This window comes from Mus musculus, chromosome 7, assembly GCF_000001635.26.
Source record: "Mus musculus strain C57BL/6J chromosome 7, GRCm38.p6 C57BL/6J".
Classification (NCBI taxonomy): Eukaryota; Metazoa; Chordata; class Mammalia; order Rodentia; family Muridae; genus Mus; species Mus musculus.
Genome location: NC_000073.6, coordinates 126,570,550 through 126,595,761, shown reverse-complemented (window position 1 = coordinate 126,595,761; position 25,212 = coordinate 126,570,550). Strand labels below are relative to the sequence as shown.

Below are 25,212 nucleotides of genomic sequence, written 5' to 3'. Positions count from 1 at the left end.
CTTCAGTCAGAGACTGCACAGCTCTGTCCCTGATGAAGCTCTAAGCCTAACCCTGACCAGCCACAGCAGAAGGTTCATTGATAGTTCTGGCCCCAAACACGGAGAGACCACATACACTGGCCTCAGGCTAGCCGTGGAGTTTAACCTTAGATCAAGTTCTGACTCTTTCATATGGACTGACCCCTAATCCTATGTGACTCTGTTCATAGACGGAGCCATTGTCTGAATGAGGCTGATCATGAAACCGTGGCCTTGAGATGGGTCTCCTTCATCCATGATACTTACTTACAGACACCTGAATGACAGCTCTCAATGCAACAAACCAGTTCCTGCCCCACCCCACCCCCACCACAGACTCATCCAGCACCATGGAACTACAACTTCCCGCACACTCTTCAGCCATCTGGTAAACCAAATGAGGGTATGGATGAGTCACCTCCACTGAGTCCCCTCTTACGGGTAATTCCCTTACCTGGCCATCTGTCATTCACTGGACAATGGACTGCCATGGCCCTTGGATGCTCGTGACTGTGGAGAAGCACAAGGAGGTCGGGTCTTTTGAGTCCCACCAGTGGACAGTGCTGTGTGAGTGGCCAGAGTCTCAGGGGTGGGGAGGGGAGGGAAGGGCTGGACCTGGGTCTGGAGCTCAGATGGGCTGAAACCCCAGCTTCCTGCCACCCCCATGCTTCCCCCTCTGGGAAGGGAAATTACGTTTCCCCATTTTAGCCAGGGAAGACTTAGTGAACACAAAGCTGAAAGTACAAGTAGGACAGAAAGTGAAACTGGGCGCAGCCCCCAGTATAAGACCCCCCTACCCAGGAGATGGCTGCACACAGAGGCTGGGCCCTGACATGGGCCAGGTGACAGGAGACCTTGGCTGGCGTGAGTTGGAAGCGGCGACTGGGCTGAGGGCTGGGAGGTTTGGTGGAGCCCAGGAGAGGTTGGGAAAGTTTGACAGGTAGGGTTGGGGCAGAAAGTTGAGGGGCAACACGTTGGCCACGTAGACAGGCATGGCTAGCTGACCACGGGAATGAGACTAGTGTAAGTGGGCAGGGGTTAGAGCAGTGGAATTATGGTTGGCTGGGTAAGTGATAGCAGTGTCTGGGATGTGTCAGGAGGACTGGACAGGCAACCTGGCCAGGAGCAGGACTAAACAGACAAATGAAGAGTGTAGAGGGAAGAGGCTGAGAACCGAGGACAGTCAGAGGAACGGCACAGGGGAGCTGGTAAGAGCGGTGACTGGGACCAAGGGGGCAACCTCTCTGGGTAAAGGTCTCTAACTTACCCAAGGTCTGGAACTTAGAAGGTTGCCCAGTCTGCAGCTGGGAGCTGAAGGACTCGGAACAGAGTTGTAGGAAGAGGGGCAAGTTGTAGGCTGGGTAGGCTCAAGGGCTGGAGCATGAGGGCGGGATTCTCTACAAAGGGGTCTTGGGGTGTCTAGAATTTTGAGAGGTGGTAAGTGGGTATGAGCTGGCACACCTTAGTCTGGGATGTAATATTTACCAAGGCCTAAGGGTTCATGCCTTCTCCCCATCCTAGAGCTAGGAAGAATTCTATTTAGTCTCCAGGATATTAGGGAGTCAGAATGGTTCTCAAGCCAAGAAACCTGAATGCCAGAGATCTCAATCACTGCCCACTTCTGAAAGTACATGGGGAAAATAGATGTCGTCCCCCACGCCCCCAAGCTTTCATTAACTACTGCTGAGGGCACTTTAGGGAGGTTTATAGATTATGAATGGATAGAAGGGACCTGGAGAGGAGCAAGGGTGGGGAGAGACTTGGGGATAGTTTTGGTTTGGGTTTCGGGGAGAATTGTGTAACTCCCGCTTGAGAGAGAAACCACTGAAGATTGCCTTCTTCCCAGAGCTCCCACTTCACAGCCCTGCTCCCTCTTACTACAAATTGCAGGGCTTGAAGTCCCCTGAAAAGTCAGATAGCATGACTCTCACTCCACAGCTGGGAGCCTGGGACACAAAAATAAGAGGTGACCTGCTCAAGGCAGGATGAAGACACTAGCCTCCCCCTCCATCAGTGCCATCCCCACCACATGTCCCTTCCAGGACCATACTGCTAATTTACCCTAGAAGGGCTCAGTGCACAGTGGCATATTTTCCATATGAGTCCCTAGAATAGAACCACTGGCTTTGCCAGGTCTTCCCTAGGGCCCTAGGTCTGTTTAAAGCCTCAGGGCTGTCTGGGTGAACCCAAGGAATCCTTGGCAGAACACAGTGTTGCCACCTCTGGAGCAGGTGGGTTCTTCCTCTGAGTTCCCTGGGGATAGAGTACTGGCCTGTGTTTGGGTGGATCTGGAGTCCAACCCTGCCTCCCTGACCTCTCACTGACTAACCGTGGCTAGTCACTTTACCCAGTCTCAAGGGCTAGGGCACACACATGCAGTTATGTAGGCTGGGCACTGGAAAAGGCAATTGACTAAGGGATCTAGTTGGAGTGTGTGTATTAAGATCCTGCTTTTGGGGCTTGGAGGTGGTAGCACACACCTTTAATCCCAGCACTTGGGAGGCAGAGGCAGGCAGATTTCTGAGTACAAGGCCAGCCTGGTCTACAGAGTGAGTTCCAGGACAGCCATGGCTACACAGAGAAACCCTGTCTAGAAAACAAAACGAAACAACAACAACAACAACAAAGATCCTGCCTTTGGTGTTCTTACAACAGTGTGCAGAGTGACATGGGGGTAGCCTCTGTGGTCCAAATGATGGTTCTAAGAGGGTAGCTTGAAGATGCCAAAGAGACTCAGTGCTTGTATAGATCGGTTTCTTCCTTCTCCAGGGTTCTCCAGCCTTTATCTTGTCACCTTTCCTCCTTTCTCCAGGGCTCAGCCTGTTGCTGCTACCCTTGCTTCTGGTACAAGCTGGTTCCTGGGGGTTCCCAACAGACCCCCTGAGCCTTCAAGAGCTGCGCAGGGAATTCACAGTCAGCCTGTACCTTGCCAGGAAGCTGCTCTCTGAGGTTCAGGGCTATGTCCACAGCTTTGTGAGTCTCCTTAGCGCAATTGGGTCTGGAGGTGAGGACACCCCCAAGTCCCACTGGCCCTCACTAACAGAATTTAACCCTCAGGCTGAATCTCGATTGCCAGGAGTGAACCTGGACCTCCTGCCCCTGGGATACCATCTTCCCAATGTTTCCCTGACTTTCCAGGCATGGCATCACCTCTCTGTAAGTGAACGGCAAGGGGATGGGGAGACTGGCAGTAAAGTATGGTACATAGACAAGTGTTTGAGCAGATGTGGATCTGCAGGTTTGTATGGCTAATATGTCTCTGTATGTAAAGGTGAAGCTGGAAGCTGAGGGTAGTGGTACACATCTGTAATCCCAATACTTGGGAGGCAGAGACTAGGATTTGAGGAAGATAGAGGAACAAAGGAGAGGGAGCTGGGATTTGAAAGTGGGGACCGCAAGATGGTGAGCATGACACTGGGGGAAGAGGTGGGACTGGGAATGGAGGTAGCTATGGGAAAGAGATGGGCTGACGACTGTGATGGGAGTGGGGTCAAGTCAGAGAGAAGACAGCTGTGGATATGGGTGAAAATTGGGTTGGAGATGAAAGAAGGAAGTTCAATGGGCACGCTGAATTTGAGCCTGTGGAGCGAGGTGGATTTGGGTTAAGAATAAGAATGAGGGCTGGAGAGATGGCTCAGCGGTTAAGGGCACTGACTGCTCTGCCAGAGGCAGTGAGTTCAATTCCCAGCTGGTGGCTCACAACCATCTGTGATGGGATCCAGTGCATGAATGGGAATGAGGCGGGAAAGCTGGTGGCTCACAACCATCTGTGATGGGATCCAGTGCATGAATGGGAATGAGGCGGGAAAGCTGGTGGAGATGCCAGCACAAGATGTGACTGACAGGTTGTATGGATGGCAACGGAAGGGACAGAATGAAGCTGTGGGTGGAGGGAGTGGGTTGAGGAGATGAGTATGGGGCCAAGGAGACAGGACTGACCTCACAATGATAGAAGAAGGCAAGAATAAATCCAAGGAGCCTAGTGATATGGCTCAGGAGAGAAAGGCTCTTGCTGCCAAAGCTAACAACCTGAGTTAAATCCCTGGAGCCCACACGGTAGGAGAGAACCAATTTCAGGAAGTCGTCCTCTGATGTTCATAGACATGTGCACAGGTACACACATACACATGCTATAAATAGATGTGACATAATACTTTTTGTTGTTGTTTTGGCTCTTTGAGACAAGCATCACTATTTGCCCTGGCTGTTCTGGAACTCCCTAAGTAGACCAGGCTGACCTCTGACTCACAGAGGTCCTCCTATATCTGCCTGCTGAGTGCTGGGATTAGATGTGTGTGCTGCCATGCATGAGGTAATAAAAAATTTAGCTGGTAGTGGTGGCACACACCGGTAGGATTTGCTGAAGGAGGCAGAGGCAGGAGGATCACGAGTTCGAGGCCAGCCTAGGCTACAGAGTGAGTTCCAGGACAGCCAGGGCTACACAGAGAAACCCTGTCTCAAAAAAAAAAAAAAAAAAAAAAAAAAAAAAAAAAATTTAAAGTGTAAACTTGTGAATGAAATGGAAGCTAGAATAAAAAAGAGACCCATATAAAGATGGCACTCAATTTGGTGTTTTTCCCCTTCTCTTCAATAGGACTCTGAGAGACTCTGCTTCCTCGCTACCACACTTCGGCCCTTCCCTGCCATGCTGGGAGGGCTGGGGACCCAGGGGACCTGGACCAGCTCAGAGAGGGAGCAGCTGTGGGCCATGAGGCTGGATCTCCGGGACCTGCACAGGCACCTCCGCTTTCAGGTAGAGTGCGCACTGTACCCTTGACCCCGGGGATCTACAAGCAAACTGGACTCACTGGCTCTCTTTTGAAACACCTCCCAGAATCAGGTTGAAGAAGCCTAGTGAGACACTTCAGCTTCTGTGAGTGAGTAGCGGCCCTAGAGCCTGGCTCTGCCCAAAGTCTCTGCCTGCTCTTGAGGGCTGGACTCCAGTGAAAGAATAGCCATGGGACACCAGGGCAGCCCCTGTCGTCATCGGGCCCAGTATCCGTCCCTTCTCCCTCCAGTTCCGACTTCACTCGGATTCTCCGAGGCGGGTCAAAGGGCAATAGAAATTTTACCTTAGTAAAAAGAAAATTGAAAATGCAAAACAGGAACTACCTGTGTCACCCCCTCTGATCCTGAAAAATCCTTAACAGCAGAGAATTTCCTGACCAGTGATCCCCAGAGCAAAGCAGTCCCACCCAGTTTGGAGCATCTTGCTCTACCACGACCATTTTTAAAAATAGATAGACAGACAGACAGACAGACAGGTAAGGGGGCTGGAGAGAAAGTCCCGTCGTTTACAGCACTGGCTGCTCTTCCCGAGGACTTGGGTCCAATCCCCAGCAACTCAACCATTTCACAACCATCTGTAACTCCAGTTCTAGGGTATCTGACGCCTTTTCTCTGCTCCTTGGCACTTGGTAAGTGGTGCACATACACACAGGCAGAACACTCATACACATAAAATAAATTTAATAGTTTTTTTTTTTTAAATCTAGTACGCCAAGTGTGGTGATGCATTCCTGTCGTCTCAAACACTTGGTTGGTTGAGGCAGGAGAATTGTGATTTCAAGGCCACACTGTAACTATAGAGGAAGATTCTGTAAAATAAACAAACACAAGAAACAGAGCTGGAGAGATGGCAAGAGCAGCACTTGCTGGTCTTGCAGAGGATAAATGCTAACACCCAGCACTCTCTCTGGCCTTGAAGAACACCAGTCATACAGGCAGTGCACATACATACATGCAGACAAAGGGCTCGTATATACGAAATAAAAAAATAAATCATATATATATATGACAGCTCAGCAGTCAAGAACACAGTTTGTCTTACAAAAGACCCAAGTTTGAGTCCCAGCATCCACATAGTGACTCACAACCATCCTCAAATCCAGTTCCAGGGGACCTGATGTCTCGTCTCACCCCCTTAAGCACTGCACACATGTGGTACACACCCATACACATTAAATAAATAAATAAATAAATAATAGGAATGTTAAAGGGAAAAGAAATAAAATGCAAGATTTAAATAAAGACATGACTAGATTAGATAAAGACTTTGACCCTGTAAGTCTGAGGGAGAGGCTACCAGAGCAACCAGGGCCTGTGGTTACTGATGTCACTGGAGGTGATGGGCAGCAGAAGGAATGGAGACTCTCTCTGGTTCTTGATGTGGCCCTGTGTGTCTTTCCTCATAGGTGCTGGCTGCAGGATTCAAATGTTCAAAGGAGGAGGAGGACAAGGAGGAAGAGGAAGAGGAGGAAGAAGAAGAAAAGAAGCTGCCCCTAGGGGCTCTGGGTGGCCCCAATCAGGTGTCATCCCAAGTGTCCTGGCCCCAGCTGCTCTATACCTACCAGCTCCTTCACTCCCTGGAGCTTGTCCTGTCTCGGGCTGTTCGGGACCTGCTGCTGCTGTCCCTGCCCAGGCGCCCAGGCTCAGCCTGGGATTCCTAACACCTAGCTTCAAGCCCTATGGAGTGACCTTCCAGCTCCCTCCCTCGCCCGTTAAGACTCTAAGGCTGGAGTCTGGCCAATCACAGGACAGGCTCTAGCTCGTTTGCCTTAGACCAGGCAGGGCTTCACTAGCTCCCAGCCCTGACCCAATAATTTAAAAGCCCTCCAGTCCTTACCAGATATTTATTTCTTGGATATTTATTTATTTTTAAGAAATGGTTTATTTATTGTTTCACTCTTGAGTTAGGCCACCATGCTGGGTGCCTAATAAAGCCATCCAGCCCGGTTTGTGTTTCCACATCTTTTCACAGGAAGGTCTGACACCCAAGGAACAGGCCGGTTTGGGATGGAGTTGGGGGGAGGGGGAAGCTTCCAGCCACACAGAACCCCTCTCTACTCCTATGTGCTTGGAGTTCCTGGGCAACGTTCCCCAACTCTGGCATGGAGGTTAGCATAGTAACCTGCAGAGCTGTGATACCGAGCCGTCATTTTGGAAACTCAAAGCAACTGATCTGTTGCCGGTGGCCGTGGACTCCAAGTGGTGTCCCTTGCTCAGCCCCTTGAACCTCTTTCCTTTGGGCTGGTTTCCACCCCAGAAGTGTGCTATCTTACACGCAAGCACACTTACACTTGCTGGTCTTATCTCACATTGGGTGGCAGGTGAGCATACTGGGGAAATTTAGGGGAAAATAGTTTCCCCAGCCCAGTCTTCCGGGTAGCCTTCCGAGTAGCTGAGACAGATGTGAAAGGGCACCGGGAAAGGAATCCATGATCGATGCCAGTGGAGCAGGTTCCTCACTGGCTTAATCAGACTCCTAGATTCAAGGTCTTCATAAATATCCAGTTTAGCTGAGGCCGGGAGGGTGAAAAGATATATTCCAGTGGCCGAGGGACTCAAGAGTAACCAGGGTCCAGAAGAGCCTTCGGACTCTCTTGGGAGGTCTCTCTCTCTAGGGCTCTAGGCCCTGTCACTGTGGCTTTGGCTGGCTCAGTCGGGCTTGCAGCTCCTGCATCATGCCAGGATGAGCAAAGCCAAACCTGTAGAAGGAACAGATCCATAAGAGCTCTGGGAGGTGGACCCCAGCTTCCCGCAGCCTCCTCACCATCCCAAGCATAGCGCCCCTGTGCCTACCCACGCCCCAGCATTTTTCTTCTGGCTGGCACTGGAGTCCCCTCGGGCTTTGTGGCACTTAGCTCTGGAGTTTCCTCTAGCTGAAGAGAGGATTGCTCAGGGACCGGCCGCTCCGCCTGGGGTTGGGGGCTGGGAGGGTCACACTGTGGCTCAGGAACAGAGATTCGATGGAAAGAGGGCCTCGAGCGCCGCCGTGAGGAGCTTCGAGAGAGGAGCACACGACTCCGAGGGACAGAGACATCCAGGCGGGACCCAGGGAGCAGGGCCTGCAGGATAAGGGACATAGAGGACTGTGGAGAACTGACTTCCAGATTCTGCCTGTCCCTCTCGGGGCCCTGCTGAAGCCCTCACCTCATTCCAGTTGCTGTGAACATCCCCTGGGGCACCTGCCGTGGCCTCAGCCGATTCCAAGGGCCCAGGCACAGCTACTGTGGGGATTTGGTGTGTCTGCTGCCCCTCCTGGTCTGAAGAGTCGTCCAGCGTTTGGATCTCGCCCTCTGAGTTGTGGACCTTCTGCTCTCGCGACTGCCCTCCCCCAGCCTCTTCTTCCAACAGCATCTGATCTCTTAGGAGCCCCTCAGTCTCCATGGGGGTTATGGACCCCTCTGCTCTCTCTGCCTGGGAGCCTAAAGTCACACCATCCGTCCCCCTTATGTCTTCTGCCATTACAGATGTCTCCATCTCTGCCTGCTCCCCCTCTTCAGTCCCATCAATTTCTTGGATATCATAGCCAGACACCTTCTCTGCTGAGCCCACCAAGCCAACTTCCTGTCCACTTTGCTTCTCTGTAGTCTCCTCCAGCTCCGTGCCTCTCCCAGCCTCCCCTCTGCCCTCGGAACACCAGGCTTTCCCAAGCTCTGTTTCTGGAGCCAACCCAGCTTCCCATTTTGGCCCTTCCTCGGTATCCACGGCCCTGATACCCACAATAATCTCCTCAGCCAAATAACTGGTCTCTGTGTCCTCACTGTCTTGCAGGCTCAGAGTCACCTCCTCCAGCCTCCTCTTCCTGCAAGTTCCATCTGCCTCCCAAGGCACTACAGCCTCCTCCTCAGCAGCCTCGTTTTCTGTGGGCTTGGATTCCTCCACTGACTCTTCTGTCCCCGCCTCTGCTCCTTGGCTTCCCTCCAGCTCCGGGTTAAGTGCTACGGAGGTCAGTGCCTCCTCTCCTCCTGACCCGAAGACCTCTGGCTGTTGGGCCTCCTGGCCTCCTTCAGCCCGGATCTCCACTGCCTGCTCGGTTGCAGTCTGTTCCTTGCCTGCTTCAGCATCTGCTTTTACCTCCTGGCTATTTCTGCGGTCCACACCCCTACTCCAGTTTCCCCAGGCTTCTAGCTCAGGGCCTGCAAACCCCACAGGCCCAGGATATTCCTTCAAGCTTAGCACCCGCTCTGGGCTCAGGTCTGGAGCTCCACTAGTCTCTTCCTGACCCTTCTGTCCTTCCTCAAGTTGTTTAGTTAAAGCCTGGGAATGTCTCACCAGCTCAGGGTCCTGTCCTTCAGTGACCTTTACTCTCAATACCTCTGGTGTCATCTGGGCGGCTTCACTCCTCTCTCCCACAAACAACTCCTCAGTGCTGACTTCTGGAGAGTCTTCCCAGTCAGGTTCATCTTTAGCCTCCGTGTCTAGGACTAGCGTAGGCTCTGTGGCCCAGGAGTTCCTTTTCTCCCTGGAGGATTCTTCTGCCCGTACCTCTTCTTCTAGACTCACTCCATTATCCCTGATGGCTAAGTCTTGCCTCTCCTCATCCTCAAAGCTGCCCTCTGTTTCCTGTTCTCCCATAGCCTCCTCTTCAGCTATGTGGCCTTCAGTCATCTCTCCAGTTCTCTCAGCCTCCAGGGTCTGGATCGGAAACCTAACTTCAGCCTCTCTCTTCTCGTCGACCTCATCCTGCTGGTCTCCCTTGTCAGCCTCTTCTAGGACCCAGACTCTCCCAGTAGTTCCTGGGAAGTTGTCTCCTGGGTCTGACCCGTATTCTGTTCCCTGAACTCCTAGGCTATCAGCCCCCTCCCTGTCTGAGACTGTCCAGGCCTCTCTACTCAACATGGCCTGGTCCTCAGACTCGGCCCCGGGGCATTGTGTCCCCTGTGCCCTTGCCCTTTCACCATCCCTCATTGGGACCATCCTCTCCTCTTCCTTGTCAATCCCTTTGGCACCAAACCATTCGATTTCTGCAACCATGTCTTTGGCCACCCAGTCTATCTCTTTGCTGTCCTCTGTCACATGCTGCCCCTCAGTGCCAGCATTCCCCCCAGGCTCGCTGTGCCAGGTTGGCTGTGACTCCACCCCCTCGGCCATCCCTGACTCTGCTGCTCTGACCACCTCCTCCTCTTCTTCCTTCTGTTCACAGGTTCTCAGAGGCTCCCCACTGCTTGCTTCCTCTTCACCGTGCTCCCAGATCTCCTGGGCTGTATTACTGCTCCTGTCTCTGTGAGTCCCAGGCTCTGCCTCAGGCTTCAGTGGGACACTTGGCTCCTGGCCCCTGGCATCCTCAGCTGCCTTCCAGGACCCAGTGTCCTGCCTTTCTGCTTGGGGCCTTGCAGAGCTATCTGCTCTCCACCCCCAGGTCTGTTCACCAGCTAAACTTCCTTCTTGGCATCTTCTAGTCTCTTCGGGTGCTTCTACCCCCTCACTCTGGCCACTTCTAAGTCCCTCCAGTACCTCCTGGGCTTCCTCTCCTACAACCTTCCCCTCAGTCACCTCTCCCAGTTCCTCAGCTGCCTGTGTCTGCCTCTCTACTGTGGGGACTGTGTCTCCTACGAGGTAGGACACAAACGCACTGAAGGAGTCCTAGAAGAGAAGAAAGAAGAGTGAAGGCACTCAGGGGAGGTCTAACCACTTCCCCAGGAGTACACTGTTAACAAAGCCCAGGTAAGAATCAGGGATCTGGACGTCTGCTAAGGGACCCCGACAAGGCCTAGCTTGAATAAGTGGGTACACTTGTAGAGGCAGGAGATTGAAACCCAGGAAGGACTGGGCTAGGAGTCTGGCTGACTGTAGGAAAGGGAGCTCAGGCTTCAGGAGAGGCTGTAAGGGAGAGGAAAGGTGAGACTACGAGGAATGGTGGAAGTTTCGGGTATCTCTCTGCCCCTCTCACCAGTGCTCCCCTCAAAGCCTGATGTAGCCCAGGGAGACGAAGCCGGAGAAAATCCATCCTGCAGGTCTCTGTGTGTCCAGAAAGCTCACAATGACCATCCGTCCCCACCCACGAAGTCCTCCCCAGCACCCAAGACACTTCCTCTTCCCCTGACTCTCCCTGACAAATCTCCACCCCAGGCCCTGTGCACCTCCCCCCTGCTCATGGATGACTTCATGACAGGCAGGGGGATGGCTTAACAGTGTCCAGGTGACTCAGACTCGGGTGCACATCTGGAACTAAAGGGCAGAGGATCGGGCCAGAAAGGGGAAAGGGAAAAAAAAAGTGGAAACAGGAGACCTCAGAATTGGGTATGGGGGAGGGGGCATTCGGCAAGTGCAGCCTGAGTGACTCAGGTCTTGTATTCGCACCTCAGCCATTTCCGCCTCCTCCAAGCCACAGCCTTCAGTGAGAGGAAGCTAGGGTTTGTGGTTCCTGATTTATTTGGGGGAGAAGCTGTAGAAGTGAGGATAAGGCCACTGGAAGTTCTGGGTTCCCATTTTCAACGCCATTAAGATTTTTCTGGGGATGAAAGGTCTGGATTGGTGCTCAATGCCCACACCCTCACCTATGGTTATTCTTGTACTGTGGTCATGTGTCCTCACAGCTTACTGTGAGTTCCTTAAGGACAGAGGCTGCAGAATTTCTAGAGACTCGTTTGGGTAGGAGGATCCTTTTTCTCACTGTTTGAGTGATCTAGGAAGAACACCACAGGAGGGCATATTTCAAACGGCAAATCTTAATGACAGGTGGTTGAAAAGACCCGGGAGAAGTGGGCAGAGGCTGCTGGAATCCATAGCAGAGGAATAGGCTTGATGAAGAATGGTCAAGATGCTGCCCTGCCATCGAGTGGAAGGTAAGGGAAGGACTCCTTATTTGGAACTGTGAGGTGACACATTCCAACTATCCTCTCAGCCTCATTCTCCTAACTTCCAATTAGGACAAACGGCTGACATCACAGACCAGGAAAAACACCCATAGCAGCTTTCTCAGTGAACTTAGCACCTTTGCTCTATTTCTTACTGCTGAGTCTCTGAAGTCAGCTAAAAGTCTAGCCTCTGTTGCACAGTGGGGCGGAGGGACCTTGGTTTTCTCTTGTAAAACCAGGGGTTGGACAACTTTCGTGGTATTTGTTGTTCTAGGATAGTAAGGCAAAGGGGATTTAACCGTAACATCGTGAATATTGCCACAGATAATTCATAGAATGCTGTTTTGTGGGTGTTTATTTTTAATCGATCTACTCTCAGCTACTTCCCAGATGCTTATTATAGGTCTTTACAATAGGTCTGTAAGGACAACAGATAACACTTGAGGCTGGTCGCCTTTGCGCTCAAGCAGAACTTGTCCTTGGGACGTTGGGTGGGGTAGTGGGACATCCGCAGCAAAGTAGCCATAATTGTTTCAGGCAAGTAAGAGCTGCAGGAAAGAAGCTGAAGCCTTCCGCGCCATGACTAGTACTGGCAGATTTGGTCGGCGTCTAGAGCGCCGCTTTTCATGGCTCTACTTGTGGCTCCCTTCGACTCCAATTCAAAATCAGTGCTTCCAGCGTTCTCTCGAACTCTCCTTCTTTTATTCTCCGAAGTTTGAGAAGTCCAAAGGCGAAAAAGAGAAAAAAGGACCCGGAAGTAAGAAGCAACCCTCAAGCACGTGATGGAAGGCTCACGGGTACTGTCACGTGACCCCCAACCTGCTCGTCTACCTTGCGGAGAGTTCAGCTGCTCTTAAAGGTACAGGCCTGGGGGCGGGGGCTTTGCTTTAGAGGGGCAGGGGGCGGGGTCAGGCGGGTGGGGCGTGGGTGAACACGAGCTGGAGATCTGGGGATCCTTCGACGGACATGTCGTGTATAGCAGACAGCGGAACCTGGGACTGACCGCGGGGCATTGATCCTTCGCACCCACCTGTCCCAGACTTTAATCTGTTTTCTTGAAGCTAGCTCGGAACACACGCTGACTTTGGGCCCTTTGGGGGACCCGAACTCAATGTTATGGGAAGTTCTGCGGGCTCGTGGAGGCGCCTTGAGGATTCTGAGAGTGAGTGCTCTCATCGGTTGCCTTGGGAATGACCACCTCTGCCCGCGGCTCTCCCGAGGAGTTGGGATGCTGGCCCTGCCCCCTCAACACCATGCGGGATAGGCGGGGCCTTCGTGTACCCGAGTGAGTGGGGGGTCATGCTTTCTCTACCTCCCAGGGGAGGAGACCGACTCAGAGCCCCAGGCCCCTCGGTTGGATAGTCGGAGTGTCCTTTGGAAGAATGCAGTGGGTTTCTGGTAAGTGGTCTGAGAGTTGTGCAAAAGTAAAATGCCAGCTGGGCGTGGTGGCACACGCCTTTAATCCCAGCATTTGGGAGGCAGAGGCAGGCGGATTTCTGAGTTCGAGGCCAGCCTGGTCTACAGAGTGAGTTCCAGGACAGCCAGGGCTACACAGAGAAACCCTGTCTCGAAAAACAAACAAACAAACAAACAAACAAAGTAAAGTGCGATTGGAGCAAAGATGAGAGCCAAGTTGTGAAAAGCAGTTGAATACACAGATACTTAATCAACTGTGAACTTTCCAAGTTCCATTAAATTCCCACCTTCACCTATTGATCAGATCTTAGTATCTGTAGAGTTATTTATTAAATGTTTTCCTCCAGCTAACTTTGTTTTTTTTCCTCTTCCTTCCTTTCTTTCTTTCTTTCTTTCTTCCTCTTCCTCCTCCTCCTCTTCCTCTTCTTTTTCTTCTTTTTTTTGGAAAGGTCTTTAAACCCTACAAGCAGTAAGGGCTTACTTTGACCTTTCTAATCCTGCTTTTGCCTTCCAGGTGCTGCAGTTACAGGCCCTACTGTAGCACAATGCCCAGAACACCCATTGTTTCTGTTTGCAGTGCAGGGTATTAAAAGCAGGTCCTTCCCGGGCTCACGCACTGTTGTACAAGTGAGCTCTGTCTCCAGCCAATTTGCTTTTGCCAAGTTCTGAGCACAGCTCTGGGAGATGAAAATAAGAACAATATGCCCTGCTATTATTTTGGTTCCCTTGAGATCAGCAGGTGAAAATTTGTCTCCGTTTTGCACAGGAATACGCTAGATATTTGCATTGTACCACAGTGTTTCCGTTGATGAGAAATGCCCAGGGATCAGAATCTTAGTGTAAGCGTGGGAGAAATAGTGCTTAGGAGGACTTGGCACTTGGCCATGAGCTGGTCTAATCTCAAGGCCTGTTTTGATAGTGGAGAAGGAAAAAAAAAAGGTGTATCTTTAAGGACTGTAAGTGGATAGAAAGCCAGACAGTGAAGATGTGTCCTCATTTCTAGGATCTTGGGTCTTTGCAACAATTTCTCATATGTGGTGATGCTGAGCGCTGCCCATGACATCCTCAAGCAGGAGCAGGCGTCTGGAAACCAGAGCCATGTAAGTAAGCCCCTCTTCACCACCACCATAGGTCAGTAAGTGAGCCCCTCTGTACCACTACCATAGGTCAGTCCGCATGGGGAATACTAAGAACCCACTCAGGGCCAGAGGACCCCTGAAAAACTCCTAGAGTAGCTCTGGGTGGGATTGGGGAGCTAAAGGTCTTAGTCTCCCACATCCTCATGGCAGGAGGGATCTTAAAGAGAGCAACGGGTACCAGGTTGGTGAACTCACATAACTGGCTGGGTAAGACCTTATTTTGTGGTGTGTTTTGTCATTGTACCCTGTTGACATTTGAGGTCAGGTGACTGTTGTGAGTCTGTCCTGCATGTTGTAGATGTTTAGTAGCATCCCATGCCCCTTGTCAACCAAAAGTGACAGCCAAAAATGTCTCCAGATGTTACAAATGCTCCTGCCAGGTAACATTACCCAGGTGGAGAGCCTTTGGCGGCAGTGAGCTAGAGCACGCAGGCCCTAAGAGGCGCAGCCTCCACTTTGCAGGTTCACTAGGAAATTTGACCCAAGCTGATATTTTCCAGAAACCCAGATTTCTATATGAATGCTCTTAAACATGGTGCATCCATCTTGGGGGGCTGTCTTTGGCCTCTGGCCCAAAGTTTGAGATGCTTATAAACACTCTCTTCATTGTGGACATTGAAAAACTAAGGCCCCCTAGAAGCCTTGCCTACCCACAGCCATTTGTGAAGTTAGGACAGAACTGGACCTGGGCCTTGGTTAGCCTCCTGCCGCTTTGTCGGAAAGACCCTCTTCTCTCCCATAGGTGGAACCAGGCCCAACACCCACACCCCACAACAGCTCATCTCGATTTGACTGCAACTCCATCTCCACAGCTGTGAGTGTCCATGTGGGGACCCCACGATCCTTGCCTTTGCAATCTCGTTTCCCCACCCCCACCCCCATCCAGTTGGGAATGTTGGGATTGCAGTGATGAATATAAATATGTAAATAGTAATTATTAGTTCAGGTGCCCCCCTTCCCCCAGCTTTGTGAGTGAAACACTGTAAGTTTCCCTCTTTGGATGAGGAAACTGAAGGTCAGAGTGTATAAATATGCCCTGACAGCCATTTGAGGAGCCCCAGAGCAGGGAATGAATGGAGATCTATCTAACTCCAGAGCCTAACTTACAGCAGGTCTCACTGGCCGGCTCCCCGGCTGGGTTGGGAAGGTTGTCTCCGGGAAGGTCTAGGCTCTCACTGTGTTCTCCTGTCTCAGGCGGTGCTCCTAGCAGACATCCTTCCCACCCTTGTCATCAAACTCCTGGCGCCTCTTGGCCTTCACTTGCTGCCTTACAGGTCTGGGTCGGGGTGGCAGGAGGGAGGCAGGGTGGGAGGAAGCGGGAGTCTGGAGAGTCTCGCATGGAGGTGGCCTTCTGAGTTCCTCCTCATCTCTTCTCAGCCCCCGGGTGCTCGTCAGTGGAGTTTGTTCTGCTGGGAGCTTTGTTCTGGTTGCCTTCTCTCAGTCAGTGGGGTTAAGCCTGTGTGGTGAGTACGAAGCTGGGAGAGGTTGATGGACTCAACAGAGTGATGTGCTGTAGTCTCCCCAGCTTCCTGTGTGTGTGTGTGTGTGTGTGTGTGTGTGTGTGTGTGTGTGTGTGTGAGAGAGAGAGAGAGAGAGAGAGAGAGAGACACACACTTGGGAGATTGTGAATTTGAGATTAGTTGGGGCCACATAGTGAATTCAAGCCTATCCTAAGCTGCACAGCAAAACCCTATCTCAAAAAACAAAGACAAAAAAAAACCAAAAAAACAAGGAGAGGGCCAGTCCAGGCTGATTTACATAGCAAGTTCCAGGCCAGCCTGGACTACATCCCCGAGACTTTGTCTCAAAGACAAACCTCCTAGAGCTTCCCTAACCAGAAGTGAGCTCTAGGAACAATTGGAGGGTGTCAATAGGAAGGAATGGGGAGACTGAGTATAGGTGGGGATGAGCAGGGTTGAATAATTGGGAATTATTAACTGAATGAAGATGGGGGTACAGTCTCGGAGAGGACATGTGGAGGAGGGTGTGGCTTTTCAGATGAGACCCTAGCCTGTCTGTTCAGTGACAGATCTGTTCTTAGCCCTGCTGAGCTGATGGAGTTGAGGCTGTAAACAAACCACCGGGGACTGCGGCTTTCAGTTAAAGGTCACTGTTTGCTGTTTGTCCTCCCAGGAGTGGTTTTGGCCAGCATCTCCTCAGGGCTAGGGGAGGTCACCTTCCTCTCACTGACTGCCTTCTACCCCAGGTAAGCGGCCTGGGCCAGGAGGACTGGGAGACGAGTGCCCCCTGCTGGCTTCCATCTTCCTCAGTGCTCTTGTCTTCTTTTCAGTGCTGTGATCTCATGGTGGTCTTCGGGTACCGGGGGTGCAGGGCTTCTTGGATCGCTGTCTTACCTGGGACTCACCCAGGCTGGCCTCTCCCCGCAGCACACCCTACTTTCTATGTTGGGGATCCCTGTTCTGCTGCTAGCCAGGTGAGTGTCCTTAGGCCCAAAGGATGAAAGATGGAAGGAGGAGCTTGATGCTAATCCAATCTTCAGAGCTCTTCAGCCTTGTTGTGAAGGGGTGTGGACTCTGGACTCTCGACACCCCTCAGGTGGAATCTCAGAGTGGGGCTGTGTTAGCTGTGCGACTCTGGACAACTTCATTCCTGACCTTCAGTTGTCTCTGTCTCAGGCTGGTTCTGTCTCATCCGCACAGGTCGGCTCCTGAGACTGGGGCTGGGACTGAGTGCACCCCGGTTTATTTCTTCTGTGTGTATTTGTATATTTTAGAAAACATTATTAAGCCAGGTGTAGTGGTACATGCCTTTCATCCCAGCACTCTGGAGGCATCATGTTATAGCTTAGGGCTATTGTGGGGTATCCACCAGAAAGACGGCTCAGACATGGGTTTAAACCCAGTGGAAAGCCGATTAGTCACCTGGTAACTACACACTGCATGTTCAGTGGCATTTCCATTGGAGTCAGTTGTCCTAAGGTCCGGTGGCCTGTTACAAGGCTATCTTGAAGAAAAGGAGTCAGTATGTGTGTAATGCTGAACACCCACAGTCCTGGCTCTTGGGAGGTGATGGAAAAGGCTCATGTGTTTGAAGCCTACCTGGGATACACGTGGAGACCCTGGCTCAAAAGCTAACTGAGATAATTGAACATATGGCAAATGCCTCTAATCCAAGCCCTCAGGAGGCAGGAGGATCTCTGTGAGTTTGGGGTCAGCCTGGTCTACATCTTGAGCTCCAGGCCAGCCAGAGCTGCATAGTTAAGACCCTGTCTCAAAAAAAAAAAAAAAGAAAGAAAGAAATAAAGCAATCCCATGATCATACAGACCCTGGGTAAACTCAGTCACAACACGAAACAAAAAGACACTGAGTATGAGAAAGGGACCTGTGATGTGGGAAAGGTCACAGGGTGTGGGGACCCGAGGGGGTGGGGAGAGTCACCAGAGGGCAGTATATATGTGAATAAAAATGTCAAGAAACACATTTAGTAAGAATCTCTGTGAAGTGGTGAATAGATGAGAAGTACTGAGAACAGGGAAACGAGCAGGTGCTGTGACTGAGTCAAATGAGGTCCCTGGGTAGAAACAAAGAAGCTTTTCCAGCACAGGGTACCTAGAGGCTGGGAGCACCCCATGCAAGTGTGAAGGGCCTGGAGGGGCGGGCCTGCAGGACCTCTGGGGCCTTTCCCGACAAGAGCCCCCTGACTCGCTTCTCCATTCCATCCCAGCTATTTCTTGTTGCTCACGTCTCCTGAACCCCTGGACCCTGGAGGGGAAAACGAGGCAGAGACTGCTGCCCGGCAGCCTCTCATAGGCACCGAGACCCCAGAGTCAAAGCCAGGTAGGATGCAAAGGCCCTCCCATCCCAGGGCCACTTTCCGCCTTGGGGTTTTGGTCTCAACAGTGGACACAGTTGAGGGAAACAGGCTGCTAGGTGTACAGGTCTGGGTCAAAGCAGTCATGTATACTTACTAACTACTGACTGGATGCCAGACATTCCGATTGCTGGGAATGGTAGTGCTCCAGATGAAGGAATGAGAGCATTTTCACAGGACATAAAACTGCGATGGGGCCCAGAGGGGTGGCGCACACCTTGAATCCCAACACTCCGGAGGCAGCCACAATCAGATCTCTATGATTTCAAGGCCGGTTGGGCTACATAGTAAGACCCTGCACAGACCCAGAAAGTAACGGTTAAGGAAATGGGGTGGGGATGGCTAAGGGAGCTGCTTTACAGGAGGTTCCAAGTGTGGGGGTTTTGTTGTTGTTTTGTTTTTTCTTCAAGTTTTTGCTTATTGGTTTTTAAATAGTCTCTCTGTATAGCCCTAGCTGGCCTAGAAATCACTGTGTACTCTCGAATGGCCTCAACCTCACAAATCCACCTGCCTCTGCCTCTCAAATGCTAGGAGTAAACGCATATGCCACCATACACCTGGCTAGGATTTATTTTTCTATTTATTGATGTGTATGTGTATTTGTGAACTTATACCGCGGATGACCAGCAGAGGGCATCAGATGCCTTGGAGTTGCAGTTACAGGCAGTTGGGAGCTGGCCGATGTTGCCAGGATTCAAACGTGGACCCCCTCATGGTTGAGCAACCAGTGCTCGCTCGCTCTTTCTTTCCTTTTCTCTCTTTCTTTCTTTCTTTCTTTCTTTCTTTCTTTCTTTCTTTCTTTCTTTCTTTCTTTCTTTCTTTCTTTCTTTCTTCCTTCCTTCCTTCCTTCCTTTCTTTCTTTCTTTCTTTCGGATTTATTTATTTATTTAATGTATATGAGCACAATGTAGTTGTCTTCAGACACACCAGAAGAGGGCAAGAGGGCATCAGATCTCATAACAGATGGTTGTGAGCCACCATGTGGTTGCTGGGAATTGAACTCAGGACCTCTGGAAGAGCAGTCAGTGCTCTTAACCACTGAGCCATCTCTCCAGCCCCTCTTTCTTTTTTTTTTATTGTTTGTTTGTTTTGTTTTTGTTTTGTTTTTTGTTTTTTTGTTGTTGTTGTTGAGGCAGAGCTTCTCTGTGTAGCTCTGGCTGTCCTGGAACTCACTCTCTAGACCAGAAGTCAAAAATTCTCCTGCCTCTGCTTTCCATGCGCTGGGATTCAGGGCGTGTGCCGCCACTTAACCCCAAGCCACCTCTCCAACTCTGAGAAAGGCTCTACTTATTTATTTAATTTTGTAATTATTTGTTTGTTTGTTTGCTTGCTTTTCGAGGAAGGGTTTCTCTGTGTAGCCCTGGCTGTCCTGGAACTCACACTGTATGTAATCCAGGCTGCCCTCAAACTTTCAGAGATCCACCTGCCTCAGCCTCCCAAGTGGGGATTAAAGGCATGCGCCACCACTGCCCAGCGATTTGTCTATTTTTATTTTATGTGCATTGGTGTTTTGCCTGTGTGCATGTCTATGGGAGGGTGTTGGATCCCCTGGAACTGGAGTTACAGACAGTTGTGAGCTGCCACGTGGGTGCTGGGAATTGAGGTCCGCTGGAAGAGCAGCCATTACTCTTAACCACTGAGCCATCTCTTGAGCCCCCGAGAGAACCCCCAACAACAAACCTTTTATTTTTGAGAATGGAGCTGTCTGGGCAAGAGCGTGTGCACAAGTGTGAGGTCTGACGTTCTGAGGATTGAGCTCTGCTCATTCAGACTCGGCAGTGAGTGCCCTCATCCACCGAGCATCCATCAGCCCAAGACAGCCTTTTGAAGGATATCTCTGGGCTGAAACTTGGCTGTCAAGGTGTCAGCTTTGCAAATGCCTAGGTGATCATGTTCCAGGCACAGGAAACAGCTCAGGGTGAGGCCTTATGTGAGAAAAGGAGCCTGGTTGTTCTAGAAATGAAAGGCTTAGCCAGAGTCTGGGATGGAGTCGGTAGATAAAAGCTGTACCCTGATCTATAGTCTTGCTCATTAAAAAAAAAAAAAAAAAGTTTTATAAGTATATGTGTGTATATACATATGTATACAGCGCGAAGTTTACCATTTTAGCGACTACTAAGTGTGCACTAAGTGGCATTTAAATCCACACACTGCTGTGCTGGCTGGTTGCTTGCTGCATGCTGGCACCTTAGCTAAGCGTTCAGCGTGCAACCTCCTCCCCTTCCCCCTGCTCTGTAGGTGCCAGCTGGGACCTCTCCCTCCAGGAAAGGTGGACAGTGTTCAAGGTTTGAATGGTGGCTGCGGGTGCCCCGTGAGGATCCTCTGCCTCTTGCCTTCCACTTACATCTCCCGACTCTTCCAGGGTCTCTTGTGGTACATCATCCCTCTGGTGCTGGTCTACTTTGCAGAATACTTTATCAACCAGGGACTTGTGAGTGAGGGGCGCCGGGGAGGGATGTGGGAGGAGAGATAGGGCTGAGGTTCCGCCATCTCCATCTGTCTGGTCTTCGCTGCAGTTCGAGCTCCTGTTTTTCCGGAACACTTCCCTAAGCCATGCTCAGCAGTACCGATGGTGAGAGAAGTTGGCAGGTGGGCAGTAGGCTGGGAGGATCCCTGATGTTGGGGTCCTGGGGTTGACCCCAAAAAGTGCCCTGAGAGCCTCTTCCTCTTCTCTGCCCCAACCTTAGGTACCAGATGCTATACCAGGCTGGTGTGTTCGCCTCCCGCTCTTCTCTCCAATGTTGCCGAATACGGTTCACCTGGGTCCTAGCCCTGCTCCAGGTACTGAGTGCTGCCCTGTTTGTTCACACCCACCTCGGCCTCCTGAGTTTCTTACATTAGTGTACTCCAGCGTTCCTAAGTACAGCACTAAAGGCCAGCTGGACTCCATATAAAATGTGTGGTGGCACCAGGAGGAACCAGTCATACTTGTGGGTAAATTCCAGTTTCTGTTCTCAAGAGCTGTGTGACTCAGAGCAGTCTCTGAACCTCTATTGAGCCTCAGTTTTCCTATCAGGAAGTCAGATGGGGTGGAGCAGGATTGTGCACCTAGCCTGTCTGAGGCTGTGGGTCCCATCCCTAGTACTGCAAAAATTAAAATATTTAATAGCTGTGGGCAACACCTATTTCTCAGTGTTTGTATAGCAATGTTGAGAAAAAAAAGGAAGAACAAGATATTGTTTTGATTTATTTTGGTTTTGTTCTTGTCTGCTTTATTTTTTTTTCTTTGTTTGTTTTTAAGGTAGGGTCTCACTGTGTAGTCCTGGGTGGCCTGGAATCCGATATGTAGACTAGGCTAGCCTGAAGCTCACAGATCTGCTTCATGAATGCGGGCGTTGAGGGCCTGTGCCTCGTGCCTGGCCGTCGTGCTTTGTTCTCACAGTCGTTCTGACTGCACCTGGGGCCTTGTTCCTGCTGGTCCATGCTGATTGTTACGAAACTTCTTAAGCCCTCAAGCTTGCTTTCATTTACTTACTTATTTACTTTAAAGATTTGTTTGTTTATATATAAACAAACTGTAGCTGTGTTCAGACACACCAGAAGAGGGCATCAGCTAGCCGGGCGTGGTGGCGCACGCCTTTAATCCCAGCACTCGGGAGGCAGAGGCAGGCGGATTTCTGAGTTCGAGGCCAGCCTGGTCTGAAAAGTGAGCTCCAGGACAGCCAGGGCTACACAGAGAAACCCTGTCTCGAACCCCCCCCCAAAAAAAAAAAACAAAAAAAAACAAAAAAAAAAAACAGAAGAGGGCATCAGATCCCATCATAGATGGTTGTGAGCCACCATGTGGTTGCTGGGAATCGAACTCAGGACCTCTGGCAGAGCAGTCAGTGCTCTTAACCGCTGAGCCATCGCTCTAGCCCTATTTATTTATTTTATACAATTTAAATAAACACACTTATATTTATATTTATTTATTGGTGGGAGGGAGACACTTGCCAAGCCGTGTGTATGGAGGTCAGAGGACAGCGTGCAGGATTGGTTCCCTTCTTCAACGTGTGGGTTCTGGTGATCAAACTCAGGTCATACAGGCAAGTACCTGTAGCTGAGCCATCTCTTCAGCCCAAACAGGGTTTCTCTGTATAGCCCTGGCTGTCCTGGAACTCACTCTGTGGACCAGGCTGGCCTCGAACTCAGAAATCTGCCTGCCTCTGCCTCCCAAGTGCTGGGTTTAAAGGCGTGCGCCACCACTGCCCAGCTCAGCCCAAACTTTTTATTTGGAGGCAAAGTCTTCAAAGCTGGCCTTGAACCTACATCTGAGGCCCACATAAGCCTTGACCATTGTTTAGTTTATATATACACAAACCTTTGTCTATGTGTATATATGTGAACCACCTGTGTGCCTGGTGCCCATGGAGGCCAGAGAGGGTATCAGATCCCTGGAACTGGAACTACAGATAGGTGTGGACCGCCCTGTGGGTGCTGTGGAAGAACAGCGGGTGCCTTTAACTACTGAGCCATCTTTCCAGTCCAAAATTTTGTACTCTTGACATTTGCAGCTAGATCATTCTGATGTGTTACTTGCTGTAGGTGTTTAGCAGTATCCCTAGCTGGTGAGACGGCAAGTAGGTCTCCAGACATTGTCAAATGACCCATTGATTTCAGTGCAGTAATTAGGGGAGAACAGGTGATGTTCAGGGGGTCCTTGGGTGCTGAGGATAGGACTCTGGTAGAGCATTTGCCTCTGAATCACAAGCTCTCGTGTTAGCTCTGCAGTGTATGTGTGTGTGTGTGTGTGTGTGTGTGTGTGTGTGTGTGTGTGTGTTTGTGTGTGTGATACACATGGTAGGGGTGTCTAGGTGTTAGGATTCATGCCATTAAAAAAGAAACAAAAAGGCAAGAAGGAGAGGAGGTGACTGATGACCACAGTGGAATGACCCTGGTCCAACTGAGAGCTCACCAGTGATGGGAAGTTGAGGAACATTACAGGCTAAGAGTGACAGGGACAAGTCAAGGAAGGGGAGAAACCCACAAGGCATGTGAGGATGAGGATGGGGTCATCGAGGGCCTACCAAGATGTCGGGGTCCCACAGGCCCAGCTGGGCACTGGGACCCTACACAGCCCTCTGCTTCAGCGGCATCTCCTATAACCTGGCAGCTCTGAGACCTGCTGCCTCCCTGCCGTATTGTTGCCCAGTCTCACGCCTCCCTTCCCTCTGCCCACAGTGCCTCAACCTGGCCCTCCTGCTGGCAGATGTCTGCTTGAACTTCTTGCCCAGCATCTACCTCATCTTCATCATCATTCTGTACGAAGGGCTCCTGGGTGGGGCCGCTTACGTGAATACCTTCCACAACATTGCTCTGGAGGTCTGTGCCAGTTGGACAAGGGCTGTGGGTGGCCTTAGGAGCCTTGTGGATGGAAGCCCTAACCCTTGTTCTTTGCTCTCCCAGACCAGTGACAAGCACCGAGAGTTTGCCATGGAAGCTGCCTGTATCTCTGACACCTTGGGAATCTCCCTGTCGGGGGTCCTGGCCCTGCCTCTGCATGACTTCCTCTGTCACCTCCCTTGACAGGAGTTGCTCGACACACACTGATCTGCAGGCACATGAGCAGATCACACATCTTCGAGCTCTGCCACAGCCTTTCCCTGCCCCACTGCAGCAAGGAGCCCCTGATGTTTCCCACTCCTGAGCTGGCCTCAGAGTTTTCTCCTACCCTCTGCCCTTCTAATAAATGCTTATTTTAACAGTTTCCTTTTTGTGCAGTCTCTGAAACGGAAAGTTTACATAAGCCCACTGTGAAAGATATATGTATTTATGAATGTATAAAGTATTTCAGACAAGGTGTGGCACACACCTGTAATTCCAGCACTCAGCAGACTGGAGAATCCAAGTTCACGTCTGACTGGGATATACGGTGAGACCCTGAGGACTAGGGCTATAGTTCAGTGGTAGAGTACTTGCCCAGGATGTCCTGGGCTCTCAGTTTTATCCCTGGAAAACAATTCAAAAGCAGCGTATGCTAATATAAGCCTGTAGTCCCAGGATTGGGGAGGTAGAGACAGGAGGATCCAGAGTTCATGGTCCTCAGCTACATAGGAAACCAAGGTCAGCCTGGCCTACATAAGATCTTGTTTTACAATAATTACATTGTGTATTTCTGGCTTCTTTATAAAAAAAAATCAAATGTCCATAGGTATGTAGATTTATATCTGGGTCTTCGATTCCATTGATCAACTTGTCTGTTTTTATGCCAATACTGTGTGGGTTTTATTACTATAACTCTGTAGTAGTGCTTGAAATAAGGATGGTGATACCTCCAGGAGTTCTATTACTGTACAGAGTTGTTTTAGCAATCCTGTGTTTCTTGTTTTTTTCATATGAAATTGAGTATTGTTCTTTCAAGGTCTATAAAGAATTGTGTTGGAATTTTGATGGACAACTGATTTCTTTCTTCAATGTCTTAAAGTTTTTATCATATAACTCTTTGACTTGCTTGGTTAGATTGACCCTACAATATTCATAGAAGACGAAGTGGGTAGTAGCCCTGAACGAATGTCACAGGAGACAACTTCCTGAACAGAACACCAATAGTTCAGGCACTAAAATTGACAATAAACCAGATCTCATGAAACTGAAAAGCTTTTGTGAGGCAAATGATATTGTCATCTGGCAGCCTACAGAATAGAAAAAGATTTCTACCAACTCAATATCTGATAGAAGGCTAATATCCGTAATATATAAAGAACTCAAAGCCGGGCGGTGGTGGCGCACGCCTTTAATCCTAGCACTCAGGAGGCAGAGGCAGGTGGATTTCTGAGTTCAAGGCCAGCCTGGTCTACAAAGTGAGTTCCAGGACAGCCAGAGCTACACAGAGAAACCCTGTCTCGAAAAAAAAACAAAGAACAAAAAACACGAGGGAGAGAGAAAGAGAAAGAGAACTCAAGAAGCTAGACATCAATAAGGCAAATAGCCCAAATAAAAAATGGGGTACAGAGCTGAACAGAGACTTCTCAACAGGAATCTCAAATGGCTGAGAAACACTTAGAACTTCATCATCCTTATCCAGCAGGGAAATGCAAATCAAAACCACTCTGAGATTCCATCTTTAACACCTGTCAGGATGGCTAAGATCAAAACTCAAGTAACAGCTCATGCTGGCGAGGATGTGGAGAAAGGGGAGCACTTGGGAGCAAGGGGAGCACTCTTCGGTTGTTGGTGAGAATGCAAATTTGTACAGCCACTTTGGAGATCAATATGGTAGTTTCTTAGAAAATTGGAACCTCCA

The 25,212-nt window shown here is 50.4% G+C and overlaps 3 protein-coding genes and 1 non-coding gene across 19 annotated transcripts; 3 read left to right on the top strand and 1 right to left on the bottom strand.

Moving 5' to 3' along the window:
• The first annotated feature begins 726 nt into the window (after positions 1–726).
• On the top strand, positions 727–6,753 carry Il27 (interleukin 27). Of its 2 annotated transcripts, NM_145636.2 has the most exons (5): positions 740–882; positions 2,831–2,991; positions 3,076–3,174; positions 4,613–4,771; positions 6,213–6,753. In NM_145636.2, exons 1-5 carry the CDS (start codon positions 852–854, stop codon positions 6,465–6,467), a joined length of 705 nt encoding a protein of 234 aa, NP_663611.1. In that variant the 5' UTR covers positions 740–851; the 3' UTR covers positions 6,468–6,753. The 2 variants fall into 2 exon arrangements, with proteins under 2 accessions (XP_006507920.1, NP_663611.1); XM_006507857.2 differs by having other exon boundaries at positions 727–882; positions 2,831–3,174.
• Apobr (apolipoprotein B receptor) lies at positions 6,637–10,844 on the bottom strand. Of its 4 annotated transcripts, none has more exons than XM_006507399.4 (4): positions 10,694–10,844; positions 8,524–10,386; positions 7,600–7,865; positions 6,637–7,505 (listed from the first exon to the last, which is right to left on the bottom strand). In XM_006507399.4, the coding sequence occupies exons 1-4, from the start codon at positions 10,748–10,750 to the stop codon at positions 7,436–7,438; spliced, it is 2,256 nt and encodes a 751-aa protein (XP_006507462.1). In that variant the 5' UTR covers positions 10,751–10,844; the 3' UTR covers positions 6,637–7,435. The 4 variants fall into 4 exon arrangements, with proteins under 4 accessions (XP_006507462.1, XP_006507463.1, XP_006507464.1 ...); XM_006507400.4 differs by having other exon boundaries at positions 9,076–10,386; positions 10,694–10,843; XM_006507401.4 differs by having other exon boundaries at positions 9,118–10,386; positions 10,694–10,843.
• On the top strand, positions 9,945–24,555 carry Cln3 (ceroid lipofuscinosis, neuronal 3, juvenile (Batten, Spielmeyer-Vogt disease)). 12 transcript variants are annotated; one of them, NM_001146311.2, is made up of 18 exons: positions 9,945–10,467; positions 11,482–11,588; positions 12,315–12,459; positions 12,666–12,762; positions 12,920–12,998; positions 14,020–14,116; positions 14,898–14,969; positions 15,350–15,429; positions 15,533–15,618; positions 16,289–16,361; positions 16,446–16,589; positions 17,841–17,953; positions 20,226–20,272; positions 20,350–20,418; positions 20,504–20,559; positions 20,675–20,768; positions 23,151–23,291; positions 23,376–24,555. In NM_001146311.2, exons 4-18 carry the CDS (start codon positions 12,717–12,719, stop codon positions 23,493–23,495), a joined length of 1,317 nt encoding a protein of 438 aa, NP_001139783.1. In that variant the 5' UTR covers positions 9,945–10,467; positions 11,482–11,588; positions 12,315–12,459; positions 12,666–12,716; the 3' UTR covers positions 23,496–24,555. The 12 variants fall into 12 exon arrangements, 11 of the variants coding, with proteins under 11 accessions (NP_001139783.1, XP_006507352.1, XP_006507355.1 ...); XM_006507289.2 differs by lacking the exon at positions 9,945–10,467 and adding an exon at positions 10,981–11,156 and having other exon boundaries at positions 23,376–23,676; XR_378213.4 differs by lacking the exon at positions 9,945–10,467 and adding an exon at positions 11,177–11,394 and having other exon boundaries at positions 20,504–20,576; positions 23,376–23,676.
• Positions 16,230–16,288, top strand: Mir7059 (microRNA 7059). The gene has a single exon (NR_106026.1). It is a non-coding gene; the product is annotated as a microRNA 7059 (primary transcript).
• Positions 24,556–25,212: the final 657 nt, after the last annotated feature.

What these genes read in the sequence shown, in the direction of transcription:
- Il27 (XM_006507857.2), top strand. Translation starts at nt 852, where the DNA reads ATGGGCCAGGTGACAGGAGACCTTGGCTGGC. An exon ending in GACAGGAGACCTTGGCTGGC is followed by an intron (nt 883 to 2,830) that starts GTGAGTTGGAAG and finishes TCCTTTCTCCAG; the next exon opens with GGCTCAGCCTGTTGCTGCTA. An exon ending in ACAGGCACCTCCGCTTTCAG is followed by an intron (nt 4,772 to 6,212) that starts GTAGAGTGCGCA and finishes CTTTCCTCATAG; the next exon opens with GTGCTGGCTGCAGGATTCAA.
- Apobr (NM_138310.1), bottom strand. Translation starts at nt 10,750, where the DNA reads ATGGATTTTCTCCGGCTTCGTCTCCCTGGGCTACATCAGGCTTTGAGG. An exon ending in AGGCTTTGAGGGGAGCACTG is followed by an intron (nt 10,387 to 10,693) that starts GTGAGAGGGGCA and finishes CTTCTCTTCTAG; the next exon opens with GACTCCTTCAGTGCGTTTGT. An exon ending in AGAAAAATGCTGGGGCGTGG is followed by an intron (nt 7,506 to 7,599) that starts GTAGGCACAGGG and finishes TTCCTTCTACAG; the next exon opens with GTTTGGCTTTGCTCATCCTG.
- Cln3 (NM_001146311.2), top strand. Translation starts at nt 12,717, where the DNA reads ATGGGAAGTTCTGCGGGCTCGTGGAGGCGCCTTGAGGATTCTGAGA. An exon ending in AAAGGTGGACAGTGTTCAAG is followed by an intron (nt 20,273 to 20,349) that starts GTTTGAATGGTG and finishes CGACTCTTCCAG; the next exon opens with GGTCTCTTGTGGTACATCAT. An exon ending in ACTTTATCAACCAGGGACTT is followed by an intron (nt 20,419 to 20,503) that starts GTGAGTGAGGGG and finishes TCTTCGCTGCAG; the next exon opens with TTCGAGCTCCTGTTTTTCCG.